Source organism: Lasiodiplodia theobromae, assembly GCF_012971845.1.
Source record: "Lasiodiplodia theobromae strain AM2As chromosome Unknown scaffold_2, whole genome shotgun sequence".
NCBI classification, from domain to species: domain Eukaryota; kingdom Fungi; phylum Ascomycota; class Dothideomycetes; order Botryosphaeriales; family Botryosphaeriaceae; genus Lasiodiplodia; species Lasiodiplodia theobromae.
The window spans coordinates 1,259,359-1,286,533 of NW_023336495.1; the positions used below are offsets into that span (position 1 = coordinate 1,259,359).

Here is a 27,175-nt window from a genome sequence, read left to right on the forward strand (position 1 = left end):
GCCTTTTTATTCCTTCTACTGCTCTCGGTTCAATCTTTCATTCTGTCTTTCCTGCATACAGTCACACAAATCTCCAAGATGACAATTTTCAAGTCTCGCCAGCCAGACATCGAGGGTAAATAAATCCACCATTCAGAATAAATAAAGCAAAACGAAGAGCCAGCTCATAACCGCCCGCAGTGCCAACCCACCTCACGACCTGGGACTGGCTCTTCGACTCACCCTACTCGCCGCTGTCCCGCCTGGGCCGCGACCAGCTCGCCGGCTACACCGACGCCACGACGAACGAGACGCTCGACTGGGCGGCCGTCAAGACGCTGACGACGTACCTGTCGACGGCGCTGGTCCGCAAGCACGGCCTGCGCCCCGGCGAGACCGTCTCGCTCTTCAGCCAGAACTCGGTCTGGTACCCCGTCGTCATGCACGGCGCGCTGCGGTACGGCGCGCGCGTCTCGGGCGCCAGCCCGGCCTACGGCGTCGACGAGATGGCGTACGCCCTGCGCACGGCCAAGGCGAGGCTGCTGGTCACCGGTAAGGAGAGCTTGGGCGTTGCGGTGAAGGCGGCACAGAAGGCTGGATTGGAGAAAGGGAGGGTGGTTTTGTTGGAGGGAGAGGCGGAGGGGTTCGAGACGGTTAGTGTAAAAAGAGACTTTAAAAAAAGGATGTGCTGGTGACTTGCATCTAGGTGAAAGAACTGATCGAGTGGGGAAGGAAGCAAGGAGAGAGCAATCAGGTGCCGGCATTCAAGATTCCAGAGGGCAAGAAGAACGGTGACGTTTGCGGGTTCCTGAGCTTCAGTTCGGGGACGACCGGATTGCCCAAGGCTGTAAGTGGTCGACGAGATATATCAAGAGCTTTACTTATTCGCACAGGTCATGATTTCGCACAAAAACGTCATCGCCCAATGCCTCCAGGTGCAGCAGATTACGACGGCCGACCACGACAAGGTGCTGGCGGTGCTGCCGTCGTTCCACATCACCGGCCTCGTGCACGTCCTGCACCTGCCAGTTCTCATCAACGCCGCCGTCATCATGCTGCCCTCGTTCACCATGCGCTCGATGCTGGCGGCCGTCGAGAAGCACCGCATCGGCGAGCTGCTGCTCGTGCCGCCCATCCTCATCCGCCTGGTGCGCGACCCCGTCGTGGCCGAGTACGACCTGTCGTGCGTGCGCCGCTTCTCGTCAGGCGCAGCACCGCTATCACCAGAGATCCTACAGCAGCTACGCGACAAGTTCCCGGGAACGGGCTTCAAGCAGGGTTACGGCATGACGGAGAGCTGCAGCTGCATCACGGCGCACCCGCCCGACAAGTACGACTTCCGCCACGCGCACGCCGTCGGCACCATCGTCGCCAGCACCGAGGTCAAGATCGTCAGGCCCGACGGCAGCGCGGCCGGCGTGGGCGAGGCCGGCGAGATCCTCGCCCGCGGCCCGCAGGTCGTCATGGGCTACCTCGACAACGAGGCCGCCACGCGCGAGACGTTCGACGCCGACGGCTGGCTGCACACGGGCGACCAGGGCGCCGTCGACGCCGACGGCCTCGTCACCATCACCGACCGCATCAAGGAGATGATCAAGGTCAAGGGCGTCGGCGTCGCCCCCGCCGAGCTCGAGGACCTGCTGCTCGGCCACCCCAAAGTCGAGGACGTCGCCGTGCTCGGCGTGCCCGATGACTACGCGGGCGAGGTGCCAAAGGCGTACATCGTACTCAAGCCCGGTGTCGTCGTCGACGACTCGAAAGGGGGGGATGAGGCGGCGGCGGCGGCGGTAGGTAGGGAGTTGCTGGCGTACGTGCGCGAGAACAAGGTACGCTACAAGAGAGTTAGGGAGATTGAGCTCGTCGATGAGATACCGAAGAGCGCGAGTGGGAAGATTTTGAGGAGGGTGCTGCGGGATAGGGCTAAAAAGGAGGCTAGGGGCGTTGTCGTGAGGGATGCCGTGGCAGAAAGGGCGATGCTATAGAGCCTCTCGGAGTACATTTTGCACTCGTTGCCATAATCTCGGTTCTAGAAAAGAATTAAACGTATCGTTGTGTTAGAATTCGTCGTTGACGGTTAAGTGACGGGATGTAAGAGGCGGATCCCCTTGTGAGCGGTAGAAAATCGTCATTCCGCCAGACCAATCGACAGGAATGAGTTTCTCTGCGGCTGCAATGGTATTCACTGTTGTGACTCATGATGCGGTCTGACCCGTGGTACGCGCCATCAAACTTCTTCTCGGCACCAACTGATGCACCGCACACTTCTCGTCGGCCGCCTTTGTGAAATCAAAATAGAGTCCACAAAGAAAGCAGTAGAGAGGGTATAGAAAAGATATAATGCTCACAGCTTTAGTTAGTGATGGGGCAAAAAATAAAAAGGGCAAAACTACAGGCTCCCCCGGTGGGGAGCCCGCAGAAACCCCTCTCCGCCCGACCGTAGGGCGTCGCTGAAGGGTTTTTTGCGATAGGCAGTGAGTGGCGGCAGACGGGAGTTGAAATCAGGCGGGAGGTTGAACGTGGACGCTCCAAGCTGCGAGCTTGGGGATCCGCCGGTGCTACCACTGGACTATGCCAGTGCTAGCACCGGCGGATAATAGGGGAGCTGCAGGAATCAATTATATATCAAACACTCCAGGTGCACAGCAAATGTTAGGGAGATGTAAGGGTCGATTTTTCTAGGGGTTGCGGAAGAGTAGACAGAACACACTACCCACCACCTTTCTGGTATCTCACACAGCAACGGCTGGAGCGTACGTCTCTCCGGAAAGCTCAACATGGCCATGTCGGTGACGCAAAAAAGCCCTTCTCGTCAGCCATCGTGAATCTCCGTCTGGTCATAACCTCCCTCGGCCTCCTATAGGTGTATCCCACAAACGCACCCTTTTTTCTCGCCTCCATGACCTGACGCCTAAGCCCTGGATCGCGGAGGAGTTTGTCTCTCGCCCTACGCTTCTCTTTGTCTCTATTGGCCCTATTCTTTCCTTTTTCTTTTGACATTTCTCTCTCTACTTCTCTCTCTTTACCTTTGCCTTTGTCCTTTTCGCTTCCAGTCTCCGCAGGGCTGGGATCCTCGAGGTCATTCGCCTCATTTTTGTCTTGACCGGCGCCACTATCGCGAGGTACGTTCTCGCCCTCAACGCTCAGCGTCGAATCAGCATCCGGATCGGCTGCATCATCGCCGGAGCTGAGTATTTGCGTTTCGTCATCGAAGTACTTCGTCAGATCTTGGCCGACGCGGATGTGCGGGACGAACGGTGGACGCATTGCGTGAAGACGGTCCCACTGGATGCCGTGGAAGAAAACGTGCTCCTTGATTTCACGAGCGTCGTCTGCGAAGACAAAGTACCTCTGGTGACTCGGCTGCGCTGGCACACTGACGTTGGCAGAAACGTGCCTCTGGGCGGCACCGAAAGCAGCGGTCATGGGCGTAGTCGACGCATGCTGGAGGCCCGAAGAGCGCATGCTGAAGCTGCGGTGATGATGGTAGCGTGGCAAGCAGTCGTGGCGAACGTCGTTCTCGCGGTAATGGGGCGACGACAGGCGGATCTCCTTGTCGGTGAGGAGGCACTTCATAAGATTTACGGCGGTGTAGGACACGGGGGCAAGAGGAACGCGTTCGGCAGAGGGCCCACCCCAGCGTTGGTCTTGCGGGAAGCCGAGGTGGTGATGGTGGTAGACAATCTTTTGCTTCGTATCCTTACGGTCCGGACAGTAAAAGGGCGTCTGTCCGTACAGGCACTCGTACAAAATTATCCCGAGGCTCCACCAATCGCAACGACCGTCGTATTCTTCGCCTCTGATCACCTCGGGCGCCATGTACTGACTCGTACCGACGATGCTTTTGGCGAGTCGACGTTTCTGGTGGCGGTTCATCCACAGAACCGGGTTATCCTCCTTGCCCGGAGGCTCCTTGGCAGGCTGGTCCTTGACGGAGAACATGGAGGGTCTCCGTTGGGAACGGCCGAACATGTTGCTGAATCCAGGGGTCTTAGGCTCAGGAGAACTGTCTTCTACGACGTCTTGGTCGTCGCCGCGGACGTCGATGCCGAACTTCTTGAGGAGATTGTAACGTTTTTCGTTGAAGTAGGTCTGATTGTGGGCCCAATGGCCGTCAAAGGCCAATCCGAAATCCGAAATTCTAAGGTGTCCGGACGAAGTGATGAGAAAGTTGTCGGGCTTGATGTCGCGGTGGATCCACTTCATCCTGTGGGCTTCCTCAACGCACAGGATCATCTCGGCAATGTACCAGCGTGCAGTCGCTTCATCCAGGACATCTTCTCTCATGAGAAGGCCGAGAAAGTCGCCGCCGACCATGTACTCCATGACGAGATACAGGTTCGTGTTATCCTGGAAGCTCGCAATCAGAGGAACGACCCAGCGGGAATTCTCCGAGGCAACGAGGAAATCCCGCTCTGCGCGCAGATGGCCCTCCTGGCAGTTCCGCAGCATTTCGGACTTGCGGATGACCTTCATGGCGTAGACCTGCCTGCTAATCCTCGAAGGGTCAAAGCGGCCACGCTCGTCATCGCTGCCGTCGAGACGCTCAATGTCGGACTCGGTCTGCTCAGTCGAGGGGAATTTGGGCTGCGGTCGCCGCTTCTCTCGTACGAGGCGCACCACGCCAAAACTGCCTTTGCCAAGCACGCGAACGACCTCGTAGCCGGCGACCGAGACGCCTTTGGACTTGCGTCTGACCAGTGATTTGGACTTCAAAACGCGGCTTTGTCGCAAGTGGTTACTCTCTTGCAGACGCCACTGCTTCAGCCTCTCTGCCTTCTCTTCTCTGGATAGAGGAAGTACGGCAAGCTGCGATTCGACGAGCCGACGGCGCTCCTGCCGCGGACTGGGATCGGACGACAACAGGGTGTTGAAGTGCGTCTCGAAATACACCTTGGCGGCGGCGGCGGACTCGATGGTGGATACGGACGGCCTGATGGGATGGTCCTCGCGGTATTCAAAAGGAAAACGGGAATTGGACGAGCCATGAAGCTCCGTGAGGGTCGTCTCGTCGCTACCCTTGGCCTTTTCGACTTCCTTGACGCGGGCTGACGAGCTGGGGGTAGGCGAGTTGGAGCGGATGCTCTTGGGCAAGCCGAACCGAGAGCCGAAACTGCTCGAGCATGCGTCGGTCGAGGTGGGTGCTGTAGAAGCGGACTCGGGAGGAGAAAAGCTAGTTGACTTTCCCGGCGAAGAAGTGGTGAGGGCTGACGATACTTGAGAGAGCGGACTGAGCGGCGTCTCCTGGCGGTCTTGAGGGCTTGCGGCGGCCGGAGTGGATCCGGATCTGCTGCCATCGCTCTCGTCATCGACGTCTTTGGTGCGGCCGAAGAAGATGCTGGGGCGGCGGGCGGCACGGCGGTGGATCACGGTACGCTTCTTGTACGGATGGCTGAAGTGGAAAGTCATATTCGAGTAGAGATATGGGGCAGCCTGACAGCTGCCGCCGATAACGATGCGTTGCAGGCAGGTCGTCCATGGTTTTGATCAGAAAGCGGCGGATACAGGCACCTTCCCCGACGTTCCGATGCTCCTACCTTTTCGCAGAAACGAGCTCAACTTCGGAAGGCCCAGATACGGCTTCCAGAGTGAGCGGCGCTCTTCCGGAGGGCCAAATTTCGACGCATCTCGTCTCGCAATCGTCTATCAAGCGCTTGTCGGAGCGTCATCGCAGCTCGACTGTATGCCTGAGATGTGAGGCATCAGTACACGGCTTCCCTAAGCCTCAAGCAGCAAAGACCGCTCTATCGCCCCGCATGGCTGCATGCAGGTCTAAAGGTTGCTCTCCAAAGGGCCGATAAGAAGAGTCGTTGCTGAGCGCCTCGTGCGATTGAAGAGCTGGTTGTGCGTGTCAGGGAGTGCAGTACACTGGCGCAACGATCATCGGTTGATGAGTGGGTGGAGAAGGTGGGCTCGTGATCTGCCCCGATGTTCAGATCACGCCCGCTGAACCCGCGACACCCGGGGCCCCCGGCCGGGCGCATTGCGTGAGGGGAGGGTTTGTCATGCCTCCCCTCTGCCGCCCTTGCGTGCCTGTCACCTCTCCCACCTTGCCCTCTCTCCGTCGCCCAGCTGTGCAAACGCCGCCTCTGTTCTCGCTGTGCCGCAGCTCATCACACGTCGGTAGCCGCGCTTGGTGGCGCCGCAGGATTCTGCCCTACGCTATCTTATCGATTGTCATCACTAGCTCCCTGTCGCTCAAAACGTCACTGTTGTGCTAGCAAACAAACGTACCTTGCATCAGGGTCCCCTCTTTGCTCTCGTGTCCGCGCTCCTCGGACCTCTGCGACCGTACGCGCGCCGCTTTCGCATGGGGAGACATCCTGCGCTGTCAAGTGCGTCCTCACAAGCCTTGAACACCTAGAAACCCACGAGTCAGTGGCCAACAGCTCCGCTATCAAAGAAACTCCAACATCGCCATGCTCTCTGCACCTTCCCCCTTTCCTCTTTACCTTCTTCCATCCATTCCGTTCCGCCGGCGGCGCTCCAGCACCGAAACCACCGGCACCGTCAGTTCCGAAACCTCCTCGTCTCCCCCAGACGACGCCGCCGCCGCCCCAACCAACTACCTGCGCGGCAACCGCTCGCACCTGCGCTGCACGCGCTGCCTGACGGACCTCTGCCTGACATCGCAGATCATCAGCAAGGGCTTCACCGGCCGCCACGGCCGCGCCTACCTGGTCGCGCCGCCGCGGCCCTACCCCAACACGACGACGTCGGCCGGCGACGACGCGCGCGGCGGCGGCGCCGTCTCGCACCGCGACAACAACCTGCCCAACACGTACGCCCACAAGCCCGTGCCGCGCCAGCTCGTCACCGGCGCCCACACCGTGTCCGACATCAGCTGCGCCCTGTGCGGCGCCGTGCTGGGCTGGAAGTACGTCGCCGCCGAGGAGGAGAGCCAGAAGTACAAGGTCGGCAAGTTCATCCTCGAGACCAAGCGCGTGTGCCGCGGCGTGTGCTGGGAGAACGAGGACGGCGACGGCGATGCCGCCTCGTCTTTGACCCCCGTCAGGCCCGCCGGCGACGCGAGCAGCGAGGACGAGAGCGTAGAGTTCGACAGCCAGGACGAGGACGAGTGCGAGGACCTGTTTGCGGGCGTGTGGAGCCCCGCGCTGGCGAAGCGTAGGCGGAGGGGCCGCGCTTGGAGGGAGGGCAGGGGCGGCACCGGTGGTGTGGAAGAGGTCTGAAGACGACCTTGGACCCTTGTTTTCCATTCTAGTGTGCGAATCCCCATGGCATTGGAGCAGCTATGCTTTCGTCATTCCCTGGAATTCCTGGATGGCACTAATTGGCGTTTTCGATTCACTTCTCCGCTTGGTTCTTTCGTCCCTTATCTTCCTTTGGTCTTATCAGCAATTGACGAAACAGACATCATGTATACCCCCTTCGTTTTGCATACCCCAACATATCCTAGAAGGACGCCGACTCGCACTCGACCCTGAGAGTGAACAATAGCTATAGCATATCAGCAGTAATGTTTTTCTTATACATATCATCTCACCACAATAAGACCGGTGCCATCTTCGTCAGAAGACAGTGTAGCGATTACACGTGCAATCCATATCAGTGTGCAATGAAGAGCTCTTTGCTGTACGGTTGGAAAAACACCCCTTTCCTGCCTTGCCATAGAAACGCCAACTTTTATTCATACAGTGAATAGGCGGCCGAGCGATTAGCACACTGTAATAAGCGTGCTTAGAACTCGGACCGTTGTCTCCCGTCAACTAGATCGAGAACCCATTTTTTGATCCGCAAAGATTGAAGTAAGAAAAAGAAACCAATCAGCAGGGGAGCGGCGCCTGAGAGATCCGTCCTCCCTGCACTATGCCTGCATCTAGTCTGCCGCAATGCAAGTGGGATATCTCAAACGCTGGACAATGCATAACCAGAGGAAAGTCCGAGAACTAAGGAGATTTTCGTCAAGATGAAAAACGGCCGTCATACGAGTGAAGTATTCCCAAGTGTACAGTGAGTGTGGAAACCCTGCTGCACTATGTATGCAACACCCGGTCAATTGGCGAGATGCGGTCGTTCCTTAGTTGATCGAGACCATCTTGATGTCGAAGACGAGGGTCGAGTTGGCCGGGATGCCAGGGAGCGCCGACTTGCCGTAGGCAAGGTGAGCGGGGATGGTAATGCGACGCTCGCCACCGACGGCCATGCCAGCGACACCAATGTCCCAGCCCTTGATGACCTCGCCGGTGCCGAGCTTGAAGGAGAAAGGCTTGCCCTTCTTGTTGGCTGTTGCGGGTCAGTAACGATTCTCCACGCCGAGCTTGGGATTACACTTACAGTCAAAGACCTTGCCGTTCTGCAGCTTGCCGATGTAGCGCATACCGATCCTGTCTCCCTTCTTCGCGGCGGGGCCGGTACCCAGCTTCTTGTCGTCAACCGTGACGCCATTGACATTCTTGGGGCCAAGAGCACCCTTGCTGTCCTTCTTCTCCTCCTTCTTGGGGAGAGGGGAGCCAGTGGGGCCCTGCTCAAGGTTCTTGGCGAACTGGACCTTCTTCTTGTCAGCCGGGCTGTCCTTGGCCTCAGCAGCGATGGCCTTGCCCTCGTTGTTCTTGAGCTTCTTCTGCTGCTTCTTGCTAAGCTTCTCGCCGTTGGCGCTCTCCTTGCTGATCAAGTCGTCGAGGCTCTCGGCCTCCTCGGCCGAGCGCTTGTTCTTGCCCTTCTTGGCCTCGACGAGCTTGGGAGGCTCCTCGTCGTCGGAGCCGAGCTCGGTGATCCTGGGGTTCTCAAGACCATCCAGCTCATCCTCCTCCTCGTCGCTGTCGTACTCGTCATCGAGCTCATCCTCGTCAGGGGAGAGGTCGTACTCCTCATCCTCGCTGTCCTCCTCCTCATCGTGGTCGTGAGTGTGGTCAGGGATGACGTAGTTGCCAGTGAGCGAGATGTCGTAGGCGCCAGTGACCTGGAAGTAGACCTGCTCGTTCTCACCGATGGTGATGTCGAGGGGCTGCTGGTAGTTCTGCAGTGGGGTCAGTGATGCATCCATAGTGCAGAAAATGCTGCCGAGCATACCTTCTGGGGGTCGAGGGTGCAGATGACAAACTCCTCCATCTCCATCTCATCGTCATCCTCGTCCTCGGAGTCCTCCTCACTGTCCTCGTCGTCGGTGGCGCGGCCCTTGCCCTTGTTCTTCTTGGGCTTCTCATCGACCTCCATATCCTCGGCAGCCTCGAGCTCGTCCATGATCTGCTTCATGGCGGCCGCCTTGCGAGCCTTCTTGGACTTGGCGGGGTCGCTGGGGCCGCCGTTCTTCTCCTCATCGTCCTCAGACTCATCCTCGCTGTCGTCCTCGTCCGCAAGGCCCAGGCGGGCGCGAATGGCGTCGATGCTGTCATCCTCATCGTCGTCACTCTCATCGCCGGAAATGGGCTCGCGAATGAGCTTGAGAGTGGCGCGAGGAGGAACGCCCTTCAGCTCCTCGGGGATCTGGGGCTGCGCATTGGGGTCGATGGCGGCCATGGTAATGCGGAACTTTTTCTCAATCAGCTGCAAGGATTCTCAGCGGCATTTGCGCGGAGGGAACCAAACGCGACAGAGACACGGAGGGAGCGGTGACTTACGGTGGCTGGGAAATCGGGGACAGCCTGGATAGGCATGCCTCCGCAAGGGACCTCAAGGCCATAGACGGCGACAGGGAGAAGCGGCATTGCGGCTGATTTTTGGAAGTATTACTCGAAAAAGCTGGTGAATAAGGGCGCGACGAAGCGTACAGCCTGTTGCAAAATGTAGAGGCGGGGGGGAAGGAGGAAGAATGAGAGCGAAAAAAGAGAGGTAGAAGGCGGCAGAGGAGCAAGCGCAAAACGCAGCTCGAACTTTTTCTGGTCCCGAACCTAGGCGGTGAGCGAGCAGATTCTGGATTCTGCCGCCAAGATTTTAGCGCCGCCTCGCGGTGGGACTGGCTGGACATGGGGTCCGCCATGACGCGCCCCACGCCGATTCGCGTTGCACGCCATTCCATTGTCTGAGCCGCAAACCCGACCCTCGGATCGCGAACTCACCATGCTCCTCGAGGGCGCGCATCATCATGGGTTCGCGTCTCGAGAGCAATTCCGACGCTGTCCGCAAGCGCATAGAGAACCGTACGCGTCTGCCACTCGTCGCGTGCAGCTCCAGCTGACCACACTACGCGTCCAGACACCTTCGACAACGAAGAAGGCGAGGAATATGAGGCCTCTAGCTTTGGCGGATTTGCCGAATACTTCCGGCGTAAGAAGGTGAAACTGCAGAACCTCGATGCCGAGCTGCGGTCACAGTCCACCGACAAGCCTCCCATCTTTCGCGGTGTGGTGGCGCACGTCAACGGCTATACACAACCCTCGTTAAACGACCTCCACAAGCTCATAGTCACCCACGGAGGCGGCTTCATGCAGTACCTAGACGGCAAGACCACAGTCACTCACATAATCGCCAGCAGTCTCACCCCGAAAAAGGCCGTCGAATTCCGCAAGTACCGCATTGTGAAGCCAGCGTGGGTCGTCGACAGCGTCGATGCTGGCAAGCTGCTGCCGTGGGACAACTACCGCGTTGTAGACGAAGGGGCCGGTCAGAGGGTCCTCGGATTCGACAAGGGCAAGGTGGTAAGCCAGGCGAATGTGAGGGCGCGAGGTTATCGGGACCAAACCGACGCGAGCTGGTACACGAGCCAGCTCAGGACGGAAAATGGCACACCCAAGAGTGCGCGGCCTTCGTCTTTCCTCTCCCAACTCCCTTCCACACCGGGGCTGGACGAGGAAATCGATGACTTGCCTCCATCGCACCAACCAGAAGACGGCGACCCTATCGTTCAAGACGAGGAAGCCTGGTCGCCGGAGCAATCCATGATAACACCTCCCAAGAGTGGACCTGCGGAACCCGCGGAATCGGATCCTGACGCCCCGGGGCTCAAGAGGGCGCACAGTGACCGTGCAGGTTCGCCGTCGAAGCGACGGAAGATGACCGCCGAAGAGCACAATGCCATCCTTCTCGCTGATCCGAATGTTCGAAAATCCACCGTCGTCCACCCCGGGTTTCTAGAACAGTATTACCGTGAATCTCGACTCCATCATCTTTCTACATGGAAGGCGGACTTAAAGTCGCAGCTTCAGGCCATGGCGGCTGAAAAGTCATCCTCGCAGAAGCAGAAGCAGAAACGGCCTCCGGGTTCGCGCCGATACATATTGCACGTTGATTTCGATAGCTTTTTCGCTGCAGTCTCCCTCAAGAAGCACCCTGAGTACAAAGATAAGCCTGCCGTAGTTGCTCACGGTACCGGCACCGGCTCCGAAATTGCAAGCTGCAACTACCCTGCTCGTAGATTTGGTATCAAGAACGGGATGTGGATGAAGAAGGCTCTCGACCTCTGTCCGGAACTAAAGACTCTACCTTACGATTTTCCCGCCTACGAGGAGGCCAGCAAATCGTTCTACGAAGCCATACTGGATACGGGTGGTACCGTGCAGAGCGTAAGCATCGACGAGGCCTTGATAGATGTTTCTGCCCAATGTATTGCCGCCGGCGGTTCAGATGGGAAAAAGGTGAGCGAAGGGAACATCTACCGCGAACAGACCGAAGCCGACACCATCGGCCAACGGCTACGCGACGAGGTGAAAGAGAAAACCGGGTGCGCTGTATCCGTTGGCATCGGGCCGAACATCCTGTGTGCCAAGGTGGCTTTGCGTAAAGCGAAGCCTGCGGGTCAGTATCAGATCAAGCCAGACGAGGTTCTGGACTTCGTCGGTAAACTCGGGGTACAGGACCTCCCGGGGGTGGCCTACAGTATCGGCGGCAAGCTCGAGGAGATTGGGGTCAAGTTTGTTGGCGACATTCGAGACGTTTCGAAGGAACGACTGGTCAACGCACTGGGCCCCAAGACTGGGGAGAAGATTTGGGAATACGCCCGGGGGATCGATCGGACTGAGGTCGGGGATGTCGTCGTACGTAAATCGGTATCGGCAGAAGTCAACTGGGGCGTGCGCTTCACCGACCACGAGCAGGTTGACGAATTCATTGACAATCTGTGCGGCGAGCTTCATCGTCGTTTGATGAAGGAGAAGGTGAAGGGAAGGCAGCTCACGATGAAGATCATGAAGCGAGCAGCCGACGCGCCTCTCGATCCCCCGAAGCATCTCGGCCACGGCAAGTGCGATACTTTTAACAAAAGCTTGGTGCTGGGGGTTGCCACCAATGACAAGACCATTCTGGCCAAGGAAGCACTTTCGATTTTGAAAGGCTTCGGGGTTTCCCCAGGCGAATTGCGAGGAATCGGCGTCCAAATGACGAAGTTGGAGCCTCTAAAAGGCCCCGGCGATGGAAAGGAAAGTAGCCAGCGTCGACTTCAGTTCAAAGTTGGAGGGCCGAGCAATGCTGCAGCCAAGGCTCCTCCAGAAGATCCCATTCAAGACGATATCACAACGCCGAAGAAACAGAGGACTTCGGGAGACCTCGTCCGGTTCGGATCCTCTCAGCTCACTTCGGACAGTCCCAGCCGTAAACCCCTCAATACGTCGGGCACTCAGTTCATCATGCCGAGTCAAGTCGACCCTGAGGTTCTTGCTGAGCTCCCGCAGGACATCAGGGATAAGCTGGCAAAACACGCTAGACCACCACCTTCTACTGGTGGAGCGAATGTTGCGCTAGGCTCGGTCGAAGCTGGCGACCCGAATGACCCCTTTATTACCAGACCCATTGCGGGCACTGTACTGCCCAATCGGTCCCAGCTTGATCCGGAGACACTGGCAGCACTCCCAGATGACGTGCGAGCCGAAGTCTTGTCCTTCTATGGACAGTCCCTTGGCGGCAAGCTGGGCGACCAGCCTGCCCATCCCAAGTCGCCCCGCAAGAACCGATCCGTGAAAGCTGGTCTACCCAAGAAACCTGCTTCAGCATCGTTCGCCGGCCCCCGAAAGCGCGGCCGCCCTCCAAAAGCCGCATCGCTCGCTGCAGCCGCGGTAGCCAGCGGCAATGCAACCCTCACCCAGTCCAACTTCATCTCCACCCGTCTTGCTCGCCCGGGCCGTCCGCTAAGCCGTGACGGCATCGACACTGACACCGACGACGCGAACGTTACCGACCCCGGGGAGACGACGTCCCCGGACCCGGACTTCCTCGCCGCCCTCCCCGAAGATATCCGCCGCGAAGTCGTCGAGGAGCATCGCCGTGCCCGTCTCCGCAAGCGCGGAGGACTGGCCTTGTCCACCACCACCGCTGCTGCCGTCGCCGCCGAGGGAGGCGGCCGCGCTTCTCCAGCTACCAGTCGTCCTTCAGGGCAACGCACCATCCAGCTGCCGCCGCGCCCGCCGCGCCCGACCTTCACGACGCGCAAGCTGTGGCAGCCGGATCAACTGCGTGAGGCGGTGCAAGAGTGGCTTCGCGAGTTCAGGGATGACGGCCCTTATCGCGAGGATGTGGAAGCGCTAGGAGCGTACTTGCGGAAGGTGGTGCTGGAGGAACGGGACCTGGACAAGGCGGTAGGGCTTGCGAAGTGGTTTGCGTGGGTGGTTGGGGATGAATTCGTCGATGGAAGTAGTCGTGGTACTCAGGGGTCGGTCGGTAAAGGAAAGGGAAAGTGGGAAGATACTGTGGCGAAGGTAAAGGAGGTTGTGCAGGAATGTGTTGCGGACAGAGGCTTAGGAAGAGTGGATCTTTGAGTCTTTGCGATATCAGGCGTTTTGCGAGGAAGGGAAATACCCGACGCACCATCAGTGTAGCATAATTACAACTTGCGATTGTAACAGCAGGGCTATATGTGAAGTATTGACAATGGGGCAAGACCAATCCAACTCATCGTATGAGAACCAAAACCACCCGCGCGCCCCAGATACAGTCCTCTAACGAAAATATACCTTGCTTAAAGTGCTACGAAACTTTGACGATAATAAATCTACATTTATCTCTATTACTATCGGGTATTGTAGCCGAAGGCTAGGTAAATTTACATTTCATGGGCAGTTGAAGCTATCGTCCGGACGGAAGTGTAGAATTTTTAATTGGACATTTACGTCCGGACGATAGCTTCAACTACCCCATATAAGTCGACAATAGAATACAAGGTTATCTAAAATACGATAGTAGCTGAGTCCCTATATACGTACCCGTTAAGGTAAATACATTCAAATATAAGAATCCTCGGTTTCACGGCTCAAGAATTGTATTTCGTCCAGTTAAGTGTTTAGTTATTTTCTGTACCACCAAGTTTTTCACCTAATTGGCCCCAGCTTACTATCGAAAGTTACACGACGTGCTAGATGCCAAACATCGTTTCCATTTACTGCCGCTCTTAACGAAGCAACACCTTGCTTCCACCATCAGGGAGCTTGACCTTGAAGAGCACATACGGCCGCACGCGCCTCTCCGTTCCGGGATAAAACGACGGAGAGCGATTGAGTTGGTTGATGGTGAAATAAAGGTAACCGTCTTCCGACACCGAAACTGCACAAGGAGGTCAATATCAGAGGCGGCACAATAAAAGAACAAAAAGGAGAGCACCCACAAGTATCAATCCAATTGATGCGCGGATCCCGCACAAAGACGCCCGTCGTCCCGTTGGCAGGACTGTACCAATTGACGGCGTTCTGCTCAATGTTGCCCACGTACACCAGCCCGTTCGAGTCGGTCTCGAAGCCGTCACTGAAGCCCTTTTGGCCGCGCTTGGTCACGCTCGCCTGCGCCAGCACCTCGCTCGTGGCCTCGGTGGCGCGCAGGCGCGCCGTCGGCACGCCGTGGATGTGGCGGCCGGCGACCTGGCTCCAGAAGAGCTCGTCGCCGTCGGCCGACAGGGCGATGCCGTCGGAGCCGGTGGACGCGTAGGCGACTGGCCCGCCGGCGCCCTGCGGCAGGCCGTACACCGGCTCGCCCCAGACGTGGGCGACGAACTGGCCCTCGGCGCGCACGCCCGGGTAGCCGTCGAGGCGGCGCCAGGCGGCGCCGCTGGCCAGGTTGACGACGATGATGGCGTTGCGGCCCTCGTTGGACGAGTCGGTGATGTACGCGACGCCGCCCTCGCCACCGCCGGCGGGGAGGTTGGCGCGCAGGTCGAAGCGCACGTCGTTGAGATACGAGAACGGCGTCGCGACGTCGGGCGGGAAGACGATGGTTTGGATGACCTTGTCCGTGGCCAGGTCGACGCCGATCAGCTTCGGCCCCCCCACCGACGCGGGGACGAGCGTGCCGTCGGCCGTGAGGGCGCGGCCCGTGTCGAGGATCCAGAGGCGGTCGAGGGCGTCGATGACGACGCTCTGGACGCCTATGAGGTGGTCTTGGTAGTTCGCTCCGCCTGGAAGAAGAGCGTTGCGTGAGCTAATACGATTTCCCTGAAAAATGGGATCTGTTGACTTACTGGGTGGGTTCGTAGTGTAGTTGATGGAACCGCCGGGGGGGTTGTTGAACTCGGCGCTCGGATAGGGACGTTCAGTGTTGTTTGCGAAGAGCTCCGCAACTGCGTACTTGTTGTTGCTGCCATCGTTCGTGTTCTCTGGATCCAATCCCGACGGGTAATTCGAGAACAGCCGTCCACTAGAAGACACGGCAATTCCTATCAGCGTGATGAGCGCTGATTGTCATGTTCACGTTCAGTACTCGTGGCTCACCTGTGGGCCACTGGTCGTAGTACAGGTGGGCAATCTCCAATGGAGGGCCAGCGACGCCTGGGTCAGTTGCGATGTCTTGCGCAGCACTCACCCACGCAAGGAACGCGTAACCAGAGAGGGAAGCAAGGCGCATCGTCAGTAGTCACTGCTGTTTAACACGGACGAGACGAACGGAGGTCTGGAGGAATTGAATATTGGAGCGGGGAAGCCGGTAAAATAATGTCAATGGTTCCGCAGCCAAGAGCAGGGGCACGGTGATGAAGTCATTCTGTAGTGATCATGCAGGTACGCCAGAAACGGCAGGATTTCGTGATGGCTGCAGCTCGAGGGGCATGGTGGCACATGATGGTTGACTTCATCATGGATTGTTGATCGTCGTAGCGGGGTATCCCGTCTTGCTCCAAGCGAGACCTCAAACTCCTTGCCGCCTGCTCACGGGAGAATTGCACTGTCCAGTCTGCACGCCTCAACCCAGTAGCATTGGTCCTTTTAATTTTGTGACATAATCCGCGGTCCACTTTATAGACCGTAAAGCTGGCTGGACCGTCTTAGCCAGCGCAATCCGTCCCTCACTCCACCGAAGAAGTTCCCCCAAATGCACCACATGAAACCATGCTGAGGACTTGCAAAAGGAAAGGAATCGCTTAGAAGACCAACGCCGCACCCTTCGTCTTCTTGTCACCGCTGTGGAAAATGGTCAGCTAAGAGGCGGATTGAGCGCTGCAACAGGCGGACGTACCCGAGCTCGAAGTGCTTGCAGCGCTTGAGGGCGAGCTGAGCCTTGGTCTTGCAGGAAGTGCACTCCAGCCTCAGGACGACCTTCTTGGTGGTCTTGGCCTTCTTGTGGAAGACAGGCTTGGTCTGACCACCGTAACCGGACTGCTTGCGGTCATAACGACGCTTTCCCTGGGCGAACAGCGAGGCCTGGGGACATTCTGTCAGCATAATCTCCGGCTAAAAGGCGAAATTTTCACCCGTACCTTGCCAGCCTTGTACTGGGTAACCCTGTGCTGCCTGTCCGGTTGTCAGTACTTCCATCGCATTTTCAAATGAGGAAAACAAAACCGACGTGTGCTTCTTGCAAGATTTGCCCTTGCAGTAAGTCTTCCTCGTCTTAGGAACGTTGACCTGAACATATGTTAGCGTTATTGTAGCTTTCAAGGTCATAATTGCACATCATTTCGTCCGATCTGGTGAAAATTCCGCAACACCGGGACCCTGATTGCTATTGTCTCGTCGCCGTGGCCCGTGTCGTATGGCGTGGTCGGAGAAAGGCGCGGTCGAGCCGTTCTGATTGCGCATGCTGAATTGAATTTCCAAGGCGAGTGATGAGTGGAAATTTCGGGGGTGAGCTTCCGAGTCGAGCGAGCGGCGGCGGCTTCTCCAACGTCGAGAAGTGGCGAATCTTCGAGTTTTAACTTCTGATCGCTGGCCGGTACGGTCGAAGGAGCACCCCGAAAGATTGCAGCGTCGGGACGGGCGCGGGTCGAGCGGTCGCAGATGGAGCCATCGGGTCGAGCGGCGGGTCATGTAGCAAGCTGGGTGCCGGCGATGCGGAAATTCTCCCTCGAGAGTCCTCCTCTTGCAAGCGAGAAAAGCAGGCAGCTTACCATCTTGACGGTTGTTGGGGGTCACGGACGGTGGTGGGTGAGTCGTTGGCGATGGTTGTCGTCCTTGGAGATTGTGCGCTTCATTTTCGCCCGCGTTTGTGTGGGTTCGGCCCTTCGGCTCGGCGCACGTGACCCGCGCAGAACACAGGCCCGACCGAAGGCTGCACTCTCGCTCAACTTCATTATTGTACTGAAAATACAGGGAACAGAATTCACATTGACCATCCCTCCGAGTAAAAAACTTGACAACTCCACCGTTCAATTCGCATTACCGCCTACCACAGGATTGCCAGTAGTCCCGCCACTGCACCAGCACCTGTCATGACCGCCCTGACCGCGTTCAGCTTGCTCCACTTGGCCACGAGTGACTCGATGTCCTGCTCGGTAAGGGCGGACTCGCCGGACTCCTTGTCTTCGAGTGACTCGACGTGTGCGATCAGCTTGTTGTTCACCGGCTTGATGAAAAGCAGCGTAAATGGTACGATCGCAGGGACAACCACCGCAGCCAGGGAGGTCAAGTAGAACGACCTCTCCAAGAGTAGGCCGATATGCTTGCCATCTAGGAAGTGTCGGTTTGGTGTCAGCGCTCGCTCGATAAATTGCAGCCGGTTATTTCAAAAGGCCGGCTCGAACAAGTCTCTCCTTGGTGTGTCTTACGCTGCGTCATTAGATAGGAAAACGACACGCCGGATACCAGTGCCACAACGGGCCCAGTGGCCATGCCGAGCTCAAACTGGTATTTCCATTGCTTGACCCTAAGCTCTGCGGGCGATTTGTTGATTGTTGGAATCAGCGCAAAGCTGATCCAGCCGCATGCACCTGTTGAACGCCGTGGTCAGCACCGCGGACGATGTCGAATGCGACTTGCATACCAGACCACCACGCCGCAGATGTGATCCCCACCACCTGCGCGGTGCGAACGAGAATCGGGACCGAGTCGTTGGTAATCGTCGCCATGGCTGCTTCCTTTTGGAGATTGGAATTTCAAAGCTTCAATGCTGCAGTGATGGAGACTACAAGCTACGTCCTGGTGCCGCCTAGCTTATCCCCGCCTTCCCGCAACACATGATTTAGGGCATGAATCCTGCTGGGGTGATATCTCGCAGCCATCAACTGCCATTGGACCATTCGGGGAAGCGTACCGACCGACGCGAGTTCCGGGCTCTCGGCCCCGCCAATCCCGTGTCACTCCGCGTCTACATATTTGCAGCGAGATCACAGTTGAGATGCTGCAATCTCCCCGCAGTTTCAATAAAGCAGCAACAATCGACACTAGAAACATTGTCTTGTAGAAACGCCGGGTCCATTCCATTCACACTACGCCGGGTATTCATAGCTATTCCTGTACAGAAGAAACCCCAAACGGCCGTCCTAGAAAACTTAATGAAATATGTAGTGAACGGCGTGACCTGCGCAGTGCAACCTAGTGGATTGGCCGGCCTTCATCCCAATGTTTTTTCTCCTTCACCTCTTCTTTTATCTGCGGTTCGTGGGGGCTGTCGGTCAACATCTCGCGGCCCTGTTCCTTCTTGACGCCTCCGCCCTCGATGGCGCCGACGGCACCGACCCACTCCCATACTCTGCTCACATCTCCCGTGCGAGTCTCCCTTACGCTGGGTCGCACATTAGAATTCTGCTCGACCTTCTTCTGCACACGCTGCCACAGCTTCTGTCTTCGCTTTGCGCTGAACTCGTCTCGAAGAATGTCGTCCCGGAGCTGCCCCATGCTGATGAAACCCTCAGGGTACCTGTGCGGATTCTGTGCGTGGTAAGCTGCTTGCGCTTTGAGTTGATCCAGGGCAAAGCTGGCGAGGAGCTTTGCACGCTGTTCGGTCGCAGTCGACGACACCCAAGCGGACTTGGAGTAGAGGAAGGCGCCGAACATGGCCAGCAAGCTTATAAGCTTCCAAAGATGGCGTGCCAACGCGAGGCGGACGGATCGTCTTGCGGCGCAGGCGAGGGAGATTCGAGCGAGGCTTCTGGAGCCGACTGTTCTGGTTCCGGAGACTCTGTTGGGGCAAAGCCGTATCTGATCAGTCAGATGATTCAGCAGATCTAAAGGGAAAGGAAATAAGCAGACTTACCCGTCCACTTCGCTGAAAACTTCGTCCCGGAGCATCACGTCGCCAATGGCGCTGGACCAGAGATCATCAAATTCGTCTTGAGACATGCCCTTTCGACGCTTGGTAGAGATCTCCTTCTTCAATTCTTGCTCGTTGATCTCGGGACTGGCAAGATGCTTGCCGGTCTCGTCGACGAGATCGCCGCACTCAAACTTGGCGTTCCGGTCACGGAGCTCCTCCACCGCACGGTCCGCAACTGCCTTCACCTTTCTGGCCTTCTCGCTGTCCGGCTCGCACGTAGGGGGCAAGGGAACGAGGCCTCCAAATGAGAGCGGATGCGGTCTAAGGATGAAGTCGTCCTCGCATCTGGTCGTCAATTCTGCGTAGCAATAAGCGTGGTTGGGGCATGGCTCGCACTGCGGCAGAAGCACCTCGATACCCTTGGCGTATTCAGGAACTTCCAGCTCGTTCAAGCTGATAGGATTTCTCCCAACACCGCAGTAGCCGACCGCAAGCTTCTCGGCGCGCCACCAGGCCCCGAATCCACCGAGCAGGGCTACTAGGATCGTCAACGGCGCAGCCTTCAGTGCTCCCGAACTCCTCTGAGGCGGCCGGCTTCTCCGTGGAGGAAGAATATCGGTTCTGCCCTGTGCCGCCCTCTCACGGACAAGCTCCAGCTGTTCCTCTGGTGTGAATTCCTCGCCCGCATCGAAACCGTCTTGCTCATCTTCAGACTCCTGCGCCACCATCAGGTCTTCTTCCTCTTGCTGGAAGATCGGTGTAGGAGAGCGTCTTTTAGGCGTGGGATCTCTCTTGCGCGGGATCGGCGACTCGTGTCTCTTCACTAGGGATGGGGTAGCATCGTAGTCGTCAGGCGCGGCGCTGAGAACCTCAGTCCTTCTCCGGCTCACGCCGCTCTTCCTCTTATCTCGCTCAACGGTGCGAGGATCGTACGCTGGAGAGCCACTCTGGAAAGGATTGTCCGAAGAGAAAGGGCTTGATTCATCATACTCCTGCTTCTTGACAACCGGAGTCGCAGACTGCCTCGATAGCCGCGATGAAGGGGGCCGTTCTTCAATGTTATCAAGTTCTGGGGCGCGGACAGGCTTCGTTGACGCGCGCTTCGAGGGCGACCTTGACGCCCTGCTCCGCGGGACGGGTGTGAGGTCAAGGTCTGGCTCCACGGAGGCGGTCGTACGACGTGTGCTCCTACGGGTGACAGTGCTGGGTGCTAGTGAGGGGGCATCGCTCTCCTCGGTCATCCCTCTAGTGGACCGACGGGTGCTCCTCCGCACGCTCTCGGATGGCGCGAGGGAAGCGACTTCATCCTCCTCGCTATCGTCAGGCGTAGCGCTCGTTTCGCGGCTCGAGGGTACATCGACTATGCCTCTGGCCGAGCGTTTGGTCCGCGACTGGGCGGCCAGCTGTGTTTGCGCCTGCGGAGCGACATATTGGTTGAAGAGGGCAATGAGCTCAGGCTTTTTGGCGGACGAAGGGTATTTGACATTATGCGCGACGAGGATTGAGCGCAGCTTGGGCACTGTGACGGAAGAAGGGTCGAAACCCGGCCGAAAGTATTCGTATTCGTCCATGGTGGTTGGTAGAAGTTGGCGGTTGCTAGGAGTGACGTGCTACGTCAGAGAGGCAACCCGGCCGAACCGGATTGGCGCGAAAGCTGGTTTAAAGGGCGAGCGATCTTTGCGCTGAAGACGGTTATTGGCAGTCGTCGAAGGTGCTGCGAGAGACGGTGGTCTTGCACAGGTCTCGGAAGGCCGGCGGCGATGGTAAGCGGTAAACATGGCCTCAGCTTCTGGTCTTGGCTTTTGCCTCTCACCAGGCAACGCCCGGAGACGGGATGAAGCGCCGTCACGTGCTGTATCTCACCTCTCGTCTCAGGCAAAAAACAGAACACCATCTGCCTATAGCTCACCTCATTGTGATTCATCGCATTTTGATTCGCCAAAATTCACACAAAAAATTCTGCATATGACTCCTTTGTGCTCGCGTAAGCTCGCATTCGCCCCTTCTTTGCGTCAGTCAAGGCGTCCATAGCAAACAAAACCTCGTATTACAATGGTCACATTTGATTTACTCGCAAACAGGTGTAAAAATTTTTTTTTACGTATGGAAGTAAAATCGACATGCACATGCTTGGTCTTGACTGAAATCCACGATTACGCGACTATATATCCTTTGACGTAAAGATTGTGCCTATGATGAGTGGAATTAGAGGCGCAGGGCAAAATCCCCATAACCCATTAAGGTATGAATATTGAGTCTTGTAGGACAGTTTCTTGGCATCATGCTAAAGACCTGTTGACATCAACTCGTACGCTGATCTACCGATAACCCCGTGTAATCGTAAAGGCTCATGCACGCTCCCTGCATCCGGCTGTGAAACATCGTTGGCCACACCTGCGCCACTAAGACAGAGACTGTTTCTACACAGCCAATGCCCCCAGTCCTGAACAGAAGTCTCGCGTCGAGGATGGAAGCGTGGTACGCTATTGCGCGGAGAATATAACCCGTCCAAACAGCTCTCGGACCACAAATCCGAGGAGACAGAACTGTCTCAAGGTGTATACCTTGCGAGAGTCTGCCTCGTTAGAGCCACTGCTCTTCTCATTGTACAGAGGCAGGTCCTCTCACACAGGCGGCAGCAGAGATGGTCCACAGGTGCCGCGTTACAACACGGCCATGAGACATGCATTTGTCACCGGCAAGGCTTTGTATCCAACAGGATGCAGTATGCAAACGGTGAGGTAGGCAGAAGGGTGTGCATGATGCAGAAGCCGCTGACGCGAGGCAGGCGGATCTGACTGGACGAGGAGACGGTGGAGGGGCTCTGGGACACTGAATCCCAAAAGTCCATGCGTGAGATGCAAGCGCAATGCCACGTCTATGGGTATCCACAGTCGTGAGCATGTGAGAGAACCCAATACAGGCATGTGGGCGGCCTGAACCCAGCTGCTACAACAGAACGTGGCGGGTCAGTCTGCCGACCTATTGGGCGGGAGGTGAATGTTTTCGAAGAGGCACAATAAGAAGATCTACCCAACGCGGCCCGCCGTTTTGGTGCGTGGCATGGCAACCAGGTTGGCCATTAGCGCGCGCGTGGAATAGGCAATGCCTATCGGTCAGCCAAACGCGGGCATAGGTGCCCTTGTCACCTGGGCGCGGATTACCACCGGTCTGCTAGGCAGCAAGAGCCGCGCCCCTTCCTTCCTGCGGCTGCCCGAGTCGACAGAGTACGGCGGAGGGAGTTTTTTAATATCGTGCTGTCAGCGGGGCAAGAGGATGGTGAGCGCTCACCGTCGAGGGGGCTATGCTGGAGGTTTGCTCTCTTCGGTAGCGGCGCCACATGCCGACCGGAGGCAATAGGCAGGCATGCGGGAGGGGCACCGCAGGCACGGGTTGCGACGCCGTGGCGTTCGATACGGCGGTGCTGTGGGTAGACGGCGGGAGCAGCAGGGCTGACGCGCAGAAGCGGCACGAGGCCGGCAAGGCATCCTGGAGGTGCCGCTGATGCCACGCGGACAGTTGGGTGGGTGTTGGGTTGGAGGACATATTATGACGGGCGGCGCCCGCGCAGTCGCGAAGGGTCGATGCCCTACCACCCACTACGTCATCTGCCGTGCGGTCGAGCCCGAATCCCAGAGGCAGAGAAGGCGGTAGAACTTGGAAGCTGCCACCTCGAGCTGCCCAAGCCAGCCACCCGCGAGTGTTGAATGCGCAGCCGCCCGCTCTCCTGACCTCTTTTTCTTCCTTCGTCTCTCCTCGCGCACACTCGGTCTCCATTCCCCAGCCAAGCTTATCCGCGGGTCCCGTCAATCACGCGCGCGTGCGGAGGCCCACCACGCGCGATCGGCAGCCCTGCCAACCCAGTGCTCCGTCATCCGCCCCACGACCCGCCAGCCTCGCAGCCTCCCGCCCGAGCCCAAACACTGGCTCTGCTCCCGCTCGAACCATCCAAAGCGTTGCTGCGCTAGCCGGCGATCGCTCAGCACCGACAACAACAACTGCTGGTAAATAGCAGCTCGCGCTGCACGAGCCCGTCGCACGACTCGCTACGCACTGCACGCACGCTGCCGCCTCACCCCGCGAGCAGCCCCAGATGTCCGTCATCTACAAAGAGACGACCCGCGAGCGCGACTGGGACCTCCAGTCGCACGCCTCTCGCAAAGCCCCCTCCTCCGTCGTCCGCCGCTACCGTGTCTCCGACGACCACCCGTACGATGACGATCACTACGAGGAAACCCGCATCGTTACCCGCGAGCGCGAGCGCGACTCCGACCCGACCATTGTCCGCCAGCGCTACGTAGTCGACCGAGACGACGACCGCGCCTCCGGCCGCGACGTCCACGAGTACCGCTACGTCGAGCGCGAGGTCAACCGCCCTGCATCGCCCCGCCACGACGTGCACGAATACCGCATTCAGCGTGACGTCATCGAGCACTCGCCGTCGCCCCCTCGCGTCCGCCAGTACACCATCGAACGCGAGATCGACGAGGAGCCAAAGGAGCCTTATGCACTGGAAAAGTATTCCAAGTCTACCGAGTTCTTCTCACGTCCGTCGCCCCCGCCGCAGCCCATCGTCATCAGGCAGTCCAACCCGCAGCCCATCATCGTCCAGGAAGCTCCCGTCAGGCAGCAGATCATCTTGAGAAGGGAGGAGCCCCAGTACGAGATCATTGAGCGCTCCGAGGTGGACGATCGCCAGGTCACCAAGCGTCCAGATCCCCGCGAGGATGACTACTATTACGAGCGTAGAGTCCGCGAAGTCGACCACGGCCGCGGTTGGGAGGAAGACGACTACTATGAGCGCAGCCGCACACGGCATGCCGAGCACGACTGGCACAGCGACGACGAGTATGAGTACATCCGACGCACCCGGGATGAGGAATTCCGTGACAGCAGCCCGCACCATCGCCGCCATCTGGCTGAGGGCATCGTTGCTGGCGTCGGCGCCGCCCAGTTGATCCGTCACCAGCGCAGGAAAAAGGGCGAAGATCCGGGCCATGGAGTTCGACAGGCTCTTGGCTATGGCGCTCTCGGTGCCGTTGGTGCGGAGGCTCTTTCTCGCGCTCGGAAGGAATTCAGATCGCGCTCCCGGTCCGAGGGACGTCATCATCACCATCACCACCACAGGCGCGACAGGTCGCATTCCAGGGGTCGCAAGGTAGCGGGCGTAGCTGCACTTGCTGCGGTAGGTGCGCTCGCGTACGCTGCTGGTCGTGGCCAGAAGGGAAACAACGTCGCCAACGTGGTCGAGCGGAGAAGCCGTTCTAGAAGGCGCCGCCACTCGGTCAGCGGAGCAAGTGGCGACGAGTTCAGCCCGTCGCCGTCGCGTTCTAGGTCAAGAAGCAAACACCGTGATCCAGAGCACAAAAACAGGCGCATGGCCCAAGCCGGTCTCGCTAGCGCTGCCGTGGCTGGCCTCGTCGAACGAGCTCGCAGCAGGTCTCGGAGCAGACGCGGTAAGAAATCGCGCAGCCGCAGTCGGCTGAGGACCGGTGTTCCCATCGCTGCCGCTGGCCTTGGTGGAGCGGCGCTTGCTGGACTCTACGAGAAGAACGCGGCCAAGAAAGAGGCCAAGGAAGAGCGCATGTCACGATCCAGATCAAGATCAAGATCTAGGTCCAGGTCTGTACCCTCACGATCTCGGCGGGCATCCGCGAGTGACCCAGCCCTTGTAGTTTATGGCGGTGATCCTATTTATGTCGAGCCAAGTGCCAGCGGACGTCGTCGTCGCTCCGGAAGCCATGGCTACGATCCTGAGGATCCTGCTGATTACCGTGGTCGACGCCGCCCAACTGATTCCGACTCGGAATCCGAAGGGAGAAGGCATCGACACCGGTCCAGCCGCAGCAGGAGCAGGAGTCGTTCCAGAGCGGTCGCCGAGGCAGCGGCGCTTGCTGGCGTTGCGGGCGTCGCCGCCCACGAAGCTGCCAAGAGACGAGAACGTAAAAAAGCAGAAAAGAAGGAGAGGAAGCGTAAGTCCAGTGGATACGGTCTCAATAAACAATCTTGGCTAATGGGTCGTTCAGGTGCAGAGGAAGAACGTCCGTTCAGCGAAGAGGGCTACAGCTCCCCTCTCCCGGCCGGCTACCCTCCTGAGCCTTTTCCTCCAGGGGCGTATCCACCCGAGAACGGACGTTTCTATCCGGAGAGCAACCAATTCCCTCCTCCGCCGCAAGGGTACGATCCGGCGATGCAACAGCCCCCTTACGAGCCGGCACCTTTTGGCGGACCTGCTCCGTATAATCCAGCCGACTATGGCCCTAATCCCGGTCCTGCGCAGCCGTCTTACTTCCCTCAGCAACAAGCACCATACTTTCCGCCCCCGCCCAGAGAGCCGCAGCCTGAGTTCCACGAAGACCGGGGCCATCATCGCGGAGATGACAATGTGAGTGCTCCGTCTGCTCCGTTTGCTCCGTCGTCGGTTGAGCAACCCTTTCTTGGTGGGTCCACCGTTCATTGATGCATTGAACTGTTGGACAGCCAATGGCTCGGAATACACTAACGCGTGCGCTTGTAGATGGTCTAAGGACCGGGGCGACGAGTGAAGCATCGCAACAACAGTCGCAAAAGTCCGAGAAAACCGTCCAATTCGATTTGCCAACCCCCGCACTATCACCAGAACTGACCCGCGAACGCCCCCGGAAAATCGATGATGACGAGGAATATGAGATTGTAAATTCCGACGAGAATTCCACAGGAGACCGGCGACAAAATAGACCGCCGCGCCCGCGCAAGTACGACGAATACGATGACCACGATGTCGACGATCATGACCTTCACGAATATCGAAGTCCCCCAAAGCATTCTCGCTCAAACTCCCGGAGCCGATCAGATTCGCCTTCTTCTATTTCGTCCGGCGAGACGGTCGAACTTCCACCACGTTTTGACCCGAATGGCCGGCCCGTACCGCAGCGTGGCGAGGACCCGCTCGCTGACAAGTTGGAAGACTTTCTCGCTGGGCGCAACTCAGCAGGGAAGATGTTCCAAAAGCTCACGGGTGATCTTCTGGGTTCAGGAGGCGCAAGCGGAAGTCGGAGTGGCGGAAGAGGGCGGTAGGCGGGCATCGCTCTCGCAGGCGTTTTGTCCTTTTGCCCGTTCTTTTTTCTTTCTTTTTTTGAGAAACAAGCTTGGCGATGATACCTTGTTTTTCCCCCTTCGACTTTGCCGTTCGATAGATACTGACGATTGTCTACGATTATTAACGAATCTCCTTGGGTGCAATTCGGCTTGTTCAATCATCACAAAAATCATGATCAAGTTGGCTTGTCACCACATTGACGATACATTTTTAATACCTTTTTGTTTCATTTTTAAAGATTACTATTTGATGCAAAGATTGGTCGTTGGTTTTACTTCTTGGCTTCCTGAATCTCGTGTATTTAGTCTTTTTTCTAACTCTCTCTTCCCTTCTTGAAAAAAGAACATCCCTTCCAAATGACTAGTAATGATCACAAAATCACGAAAACTGAAAGTAGTAATGGTATCACGACTTCACACCAGAGCCTTGACGGAATCCTTGGTGTTCTTGGTTGCAATGCAAAGCCGTCCAGAATCCTGCACCATGTATAAAACGAATAGACTCGCATCGATGCATAAATGTGTGAACCGCATGCCTCTAAAAAAAATCCTTTGTACGTGACGGCCGTGCAAGAAACGCTGTACTGAAAGCTCTCGGTGAATTGGAGAAAAAGGGAATATGAGAAAGAGCAAACAGCCAGCCCAATGATGCACAAGAGAAAGCCAGCCCGCCAACCCCCAAACACACTCGAGAAGATGCGCTCAAAACTCGAAACGACGACGCCGTCACCCATCATCTCCGGAAAAAATGCTAGACGCGATCATCCTCCCTAGTTTGCCATTCAACATCATTTAAGACAAACGTCGCAAAAATCAAATAGAGCCGTTCGGTCTCTTTCCCTCTCTT

General features: G+C 57.6%; 10 protein-coding genes across 10 annotated transcripts; 4 read left to right on the forward strand and 6 right to left on the reverse strand.

Annotated features, from left to right (window-relative positions):
• Nucleotides 1-78: 78 nt before the first annotated feature.
• LTHEOB_905 (4-coumarate-ligase) lies at nt 79-1,961 on the forward strand (the record flags this gene model as incomplete). The annotated part of the gene is made up of 4 exons (XM_035518595.1): nt 79-115; nt 181-632; nt 686-826; nt 873-1,961. 4 exons carry the CDS (start codon nt 79-81, stop codon nt 1,959-1,961), a joined length of 1,719 nt encoding a protein of 572 aa, XP_035369664.1.
• An 852-nt stretch (nt 1,962-2,813) lies between these two features.
• LTHEOB_906 (AGC/NDR protein kinase) lies at nt 2,814-5,385 on the reverse strand (the record flags this gene model as incomplete). Its single annotated transcript, XM_035518606.1, has 2 exons — nt 2,814-2,833; nt 3,003-5,385. 2 exons carry the CDS (start codon nt 5,383-5,385, stop codon nt 2,814-2,816), a joined length of 2,403 nt encoding a protein of 800 aa, XP_035369665.1.
• A 1,010-nt stretch (nt 5,386-6,395) lies between these two features.
• On the forward strand, nt 6,396-7,166 carry LTHEOB_907 (Yippee family protein; the record flags this gene model as incomplete). Its single annotated transcript, XM_035518617.1, has 1 exon — nt 6,396-7,166. The coding sequence occupies one exon, from the start codon at nt 6,396-6,398 to the stop codon at nt 7,164-7,166; it is 771 nt and encodes a 256-aa protein (XP_035369666.1).
• An 848-nt stretch (nt 7,167-8,014) lies between these two features.
• Nucleotides 8,015-9,641, reverse strand: LTHEOB_908 (Fk506-binding protein 4; the record flags this gene model as incomplete). The annotated part of the gene is made up of 4 exons (XM_035518628.1): nt 8,015-8,220; nt 8,272-8,953; nt 9,007-9,480; nt 9,555-9,641. 4 exons carry the CDS (start codon nt 9,639-9,641, stop codon nt 8,015-8,017), a joined length of 1,449 nt encoding a protein of 482 aa, XP_035369667.1.
• A 377-nt stretch (nt 9,642-10,018) lies between these two features.
• LTHEOB_909 (DNA-repair protein UmuC-like protein) lies at nt 10,019-13,619 on the forward strand (the record flags this gene model as incomplete). Its single annotated transcript, XM_035518639.1, has 8 exons — nt 10,019-10,073; nt 10,129-11,906; nt 11,967-12,291; nt 12,343-12,459; nt 12,508-12,668; nt 12,759-12,821; nt 12,879-13,439; nt 13,512-13,619. The coding sequence occupies 8 exons, from the start codon at nt 10,019-10,021 to the stop codon at nt 13,617-13,619; spliced, it is 3,168 nt and encodes a 1,055-aa protein (XP_035369668.1).
• Nucleotides 13,620-14,248: 629 nt separating this feature from the next.
• LTHEOB_910 (Major royal jelly-related protein) lies at nt 14,249-15,690 on the reverse strand (the record flags this gene model as incomplete). The annotated part of the gene is made up of 3 exons (XM_035518651.1): nt 14,249-14,400; nt 14,462-15,502; nt 15,558-15,690. 3 exons carry the CDS (start codon nt 15,688-15,690, stop codon nt 14,249-14,251), a joined length of 1,326 nt encoding a protein of 441 aa, XP_035369669.1.
• Nucleotides 15,691-16,201: 511 nt separating this feature from the next.
• LTHEOB_911 (60s ribosomal protein l44) lies at nt 16,202-17,170 on the reverse strand (the record flags this gene model as incomplete). Its single annotated transcript, XM_035518662.1, has 5 exons — nt 16,202-16,241; nt 16,297-16,481; nt 16,538-16,571; nt 16,627-16,685; nt 17,168-17,170. 5 exons carry the CDS (start codon nt 17,168-17,170, stop codon nt 16,202-16,204), a joined length of 321 nt encoding a protein of 106 aa, XP_035369670.1.
• Nucleotides 17,171-17,442: 272 nt separating this feature from the next.
• Nucleotides 17,443-18,124, reverse strand: LTHEOB_912 (60s ribosomal protein l44; the record flags this gene model as incomplete). Its single annotated transcript, XM_035518673.1, has 3 exons — nt 17,443-17,726; nt 17,825-17,986; nt 18,040-18,124. The coding sequence occupies 3 exons, from the start codon at nt 18,122-18,124 to the stop codon at nt 17,443-17,445; spliced, it is 531 nt and encodes a 176-aa protein (XP_035369671.1).
• A 466-nt stretch (nt 18,125-18,590) lies between these two features.
• On the reverse strand, nt 18,591-20,822 carry LTHEOB_913 (60s ribosomal protein l44; the record flags this gene model as incomplete). The annotated part of the gene is made up of 2 exons (XM_035518684.1): nt 18,591-19,176; nt 19,252-20,822. 2 exons carry the CDS (start codon nt 20,820-20,822, stop codon nt 18,591-18,593), a joined length of 2,157 nt encoding a protein of 718 aa, XP_035369672.1.
• Nucleotides 20,823-23,344: 2,522 nt separating this feature from the next.
• Nucleotides 23,345-26,307, forward strand: LTHEOB_914 (uncharacterized protein; the record flags this gene model as incomplete). The annotated part of the gene is made up of 4 exons (XM_035518695.1): nt 23,345-24,873; nt 25,093-25,223; nt 25,278-25,691; nt 25,769-26,307. The coding sequence occupies 4 exons, from the start codon at nt 23,345-23,347 to the stop codon at nt 26,305-26,307; spliced, it is 2,613 nt and encodes an 870-aa protein (XP_035369673.1).
• Between the last annotated feature and the right edge of the window lie 868 nt (nt 26,308-27,175).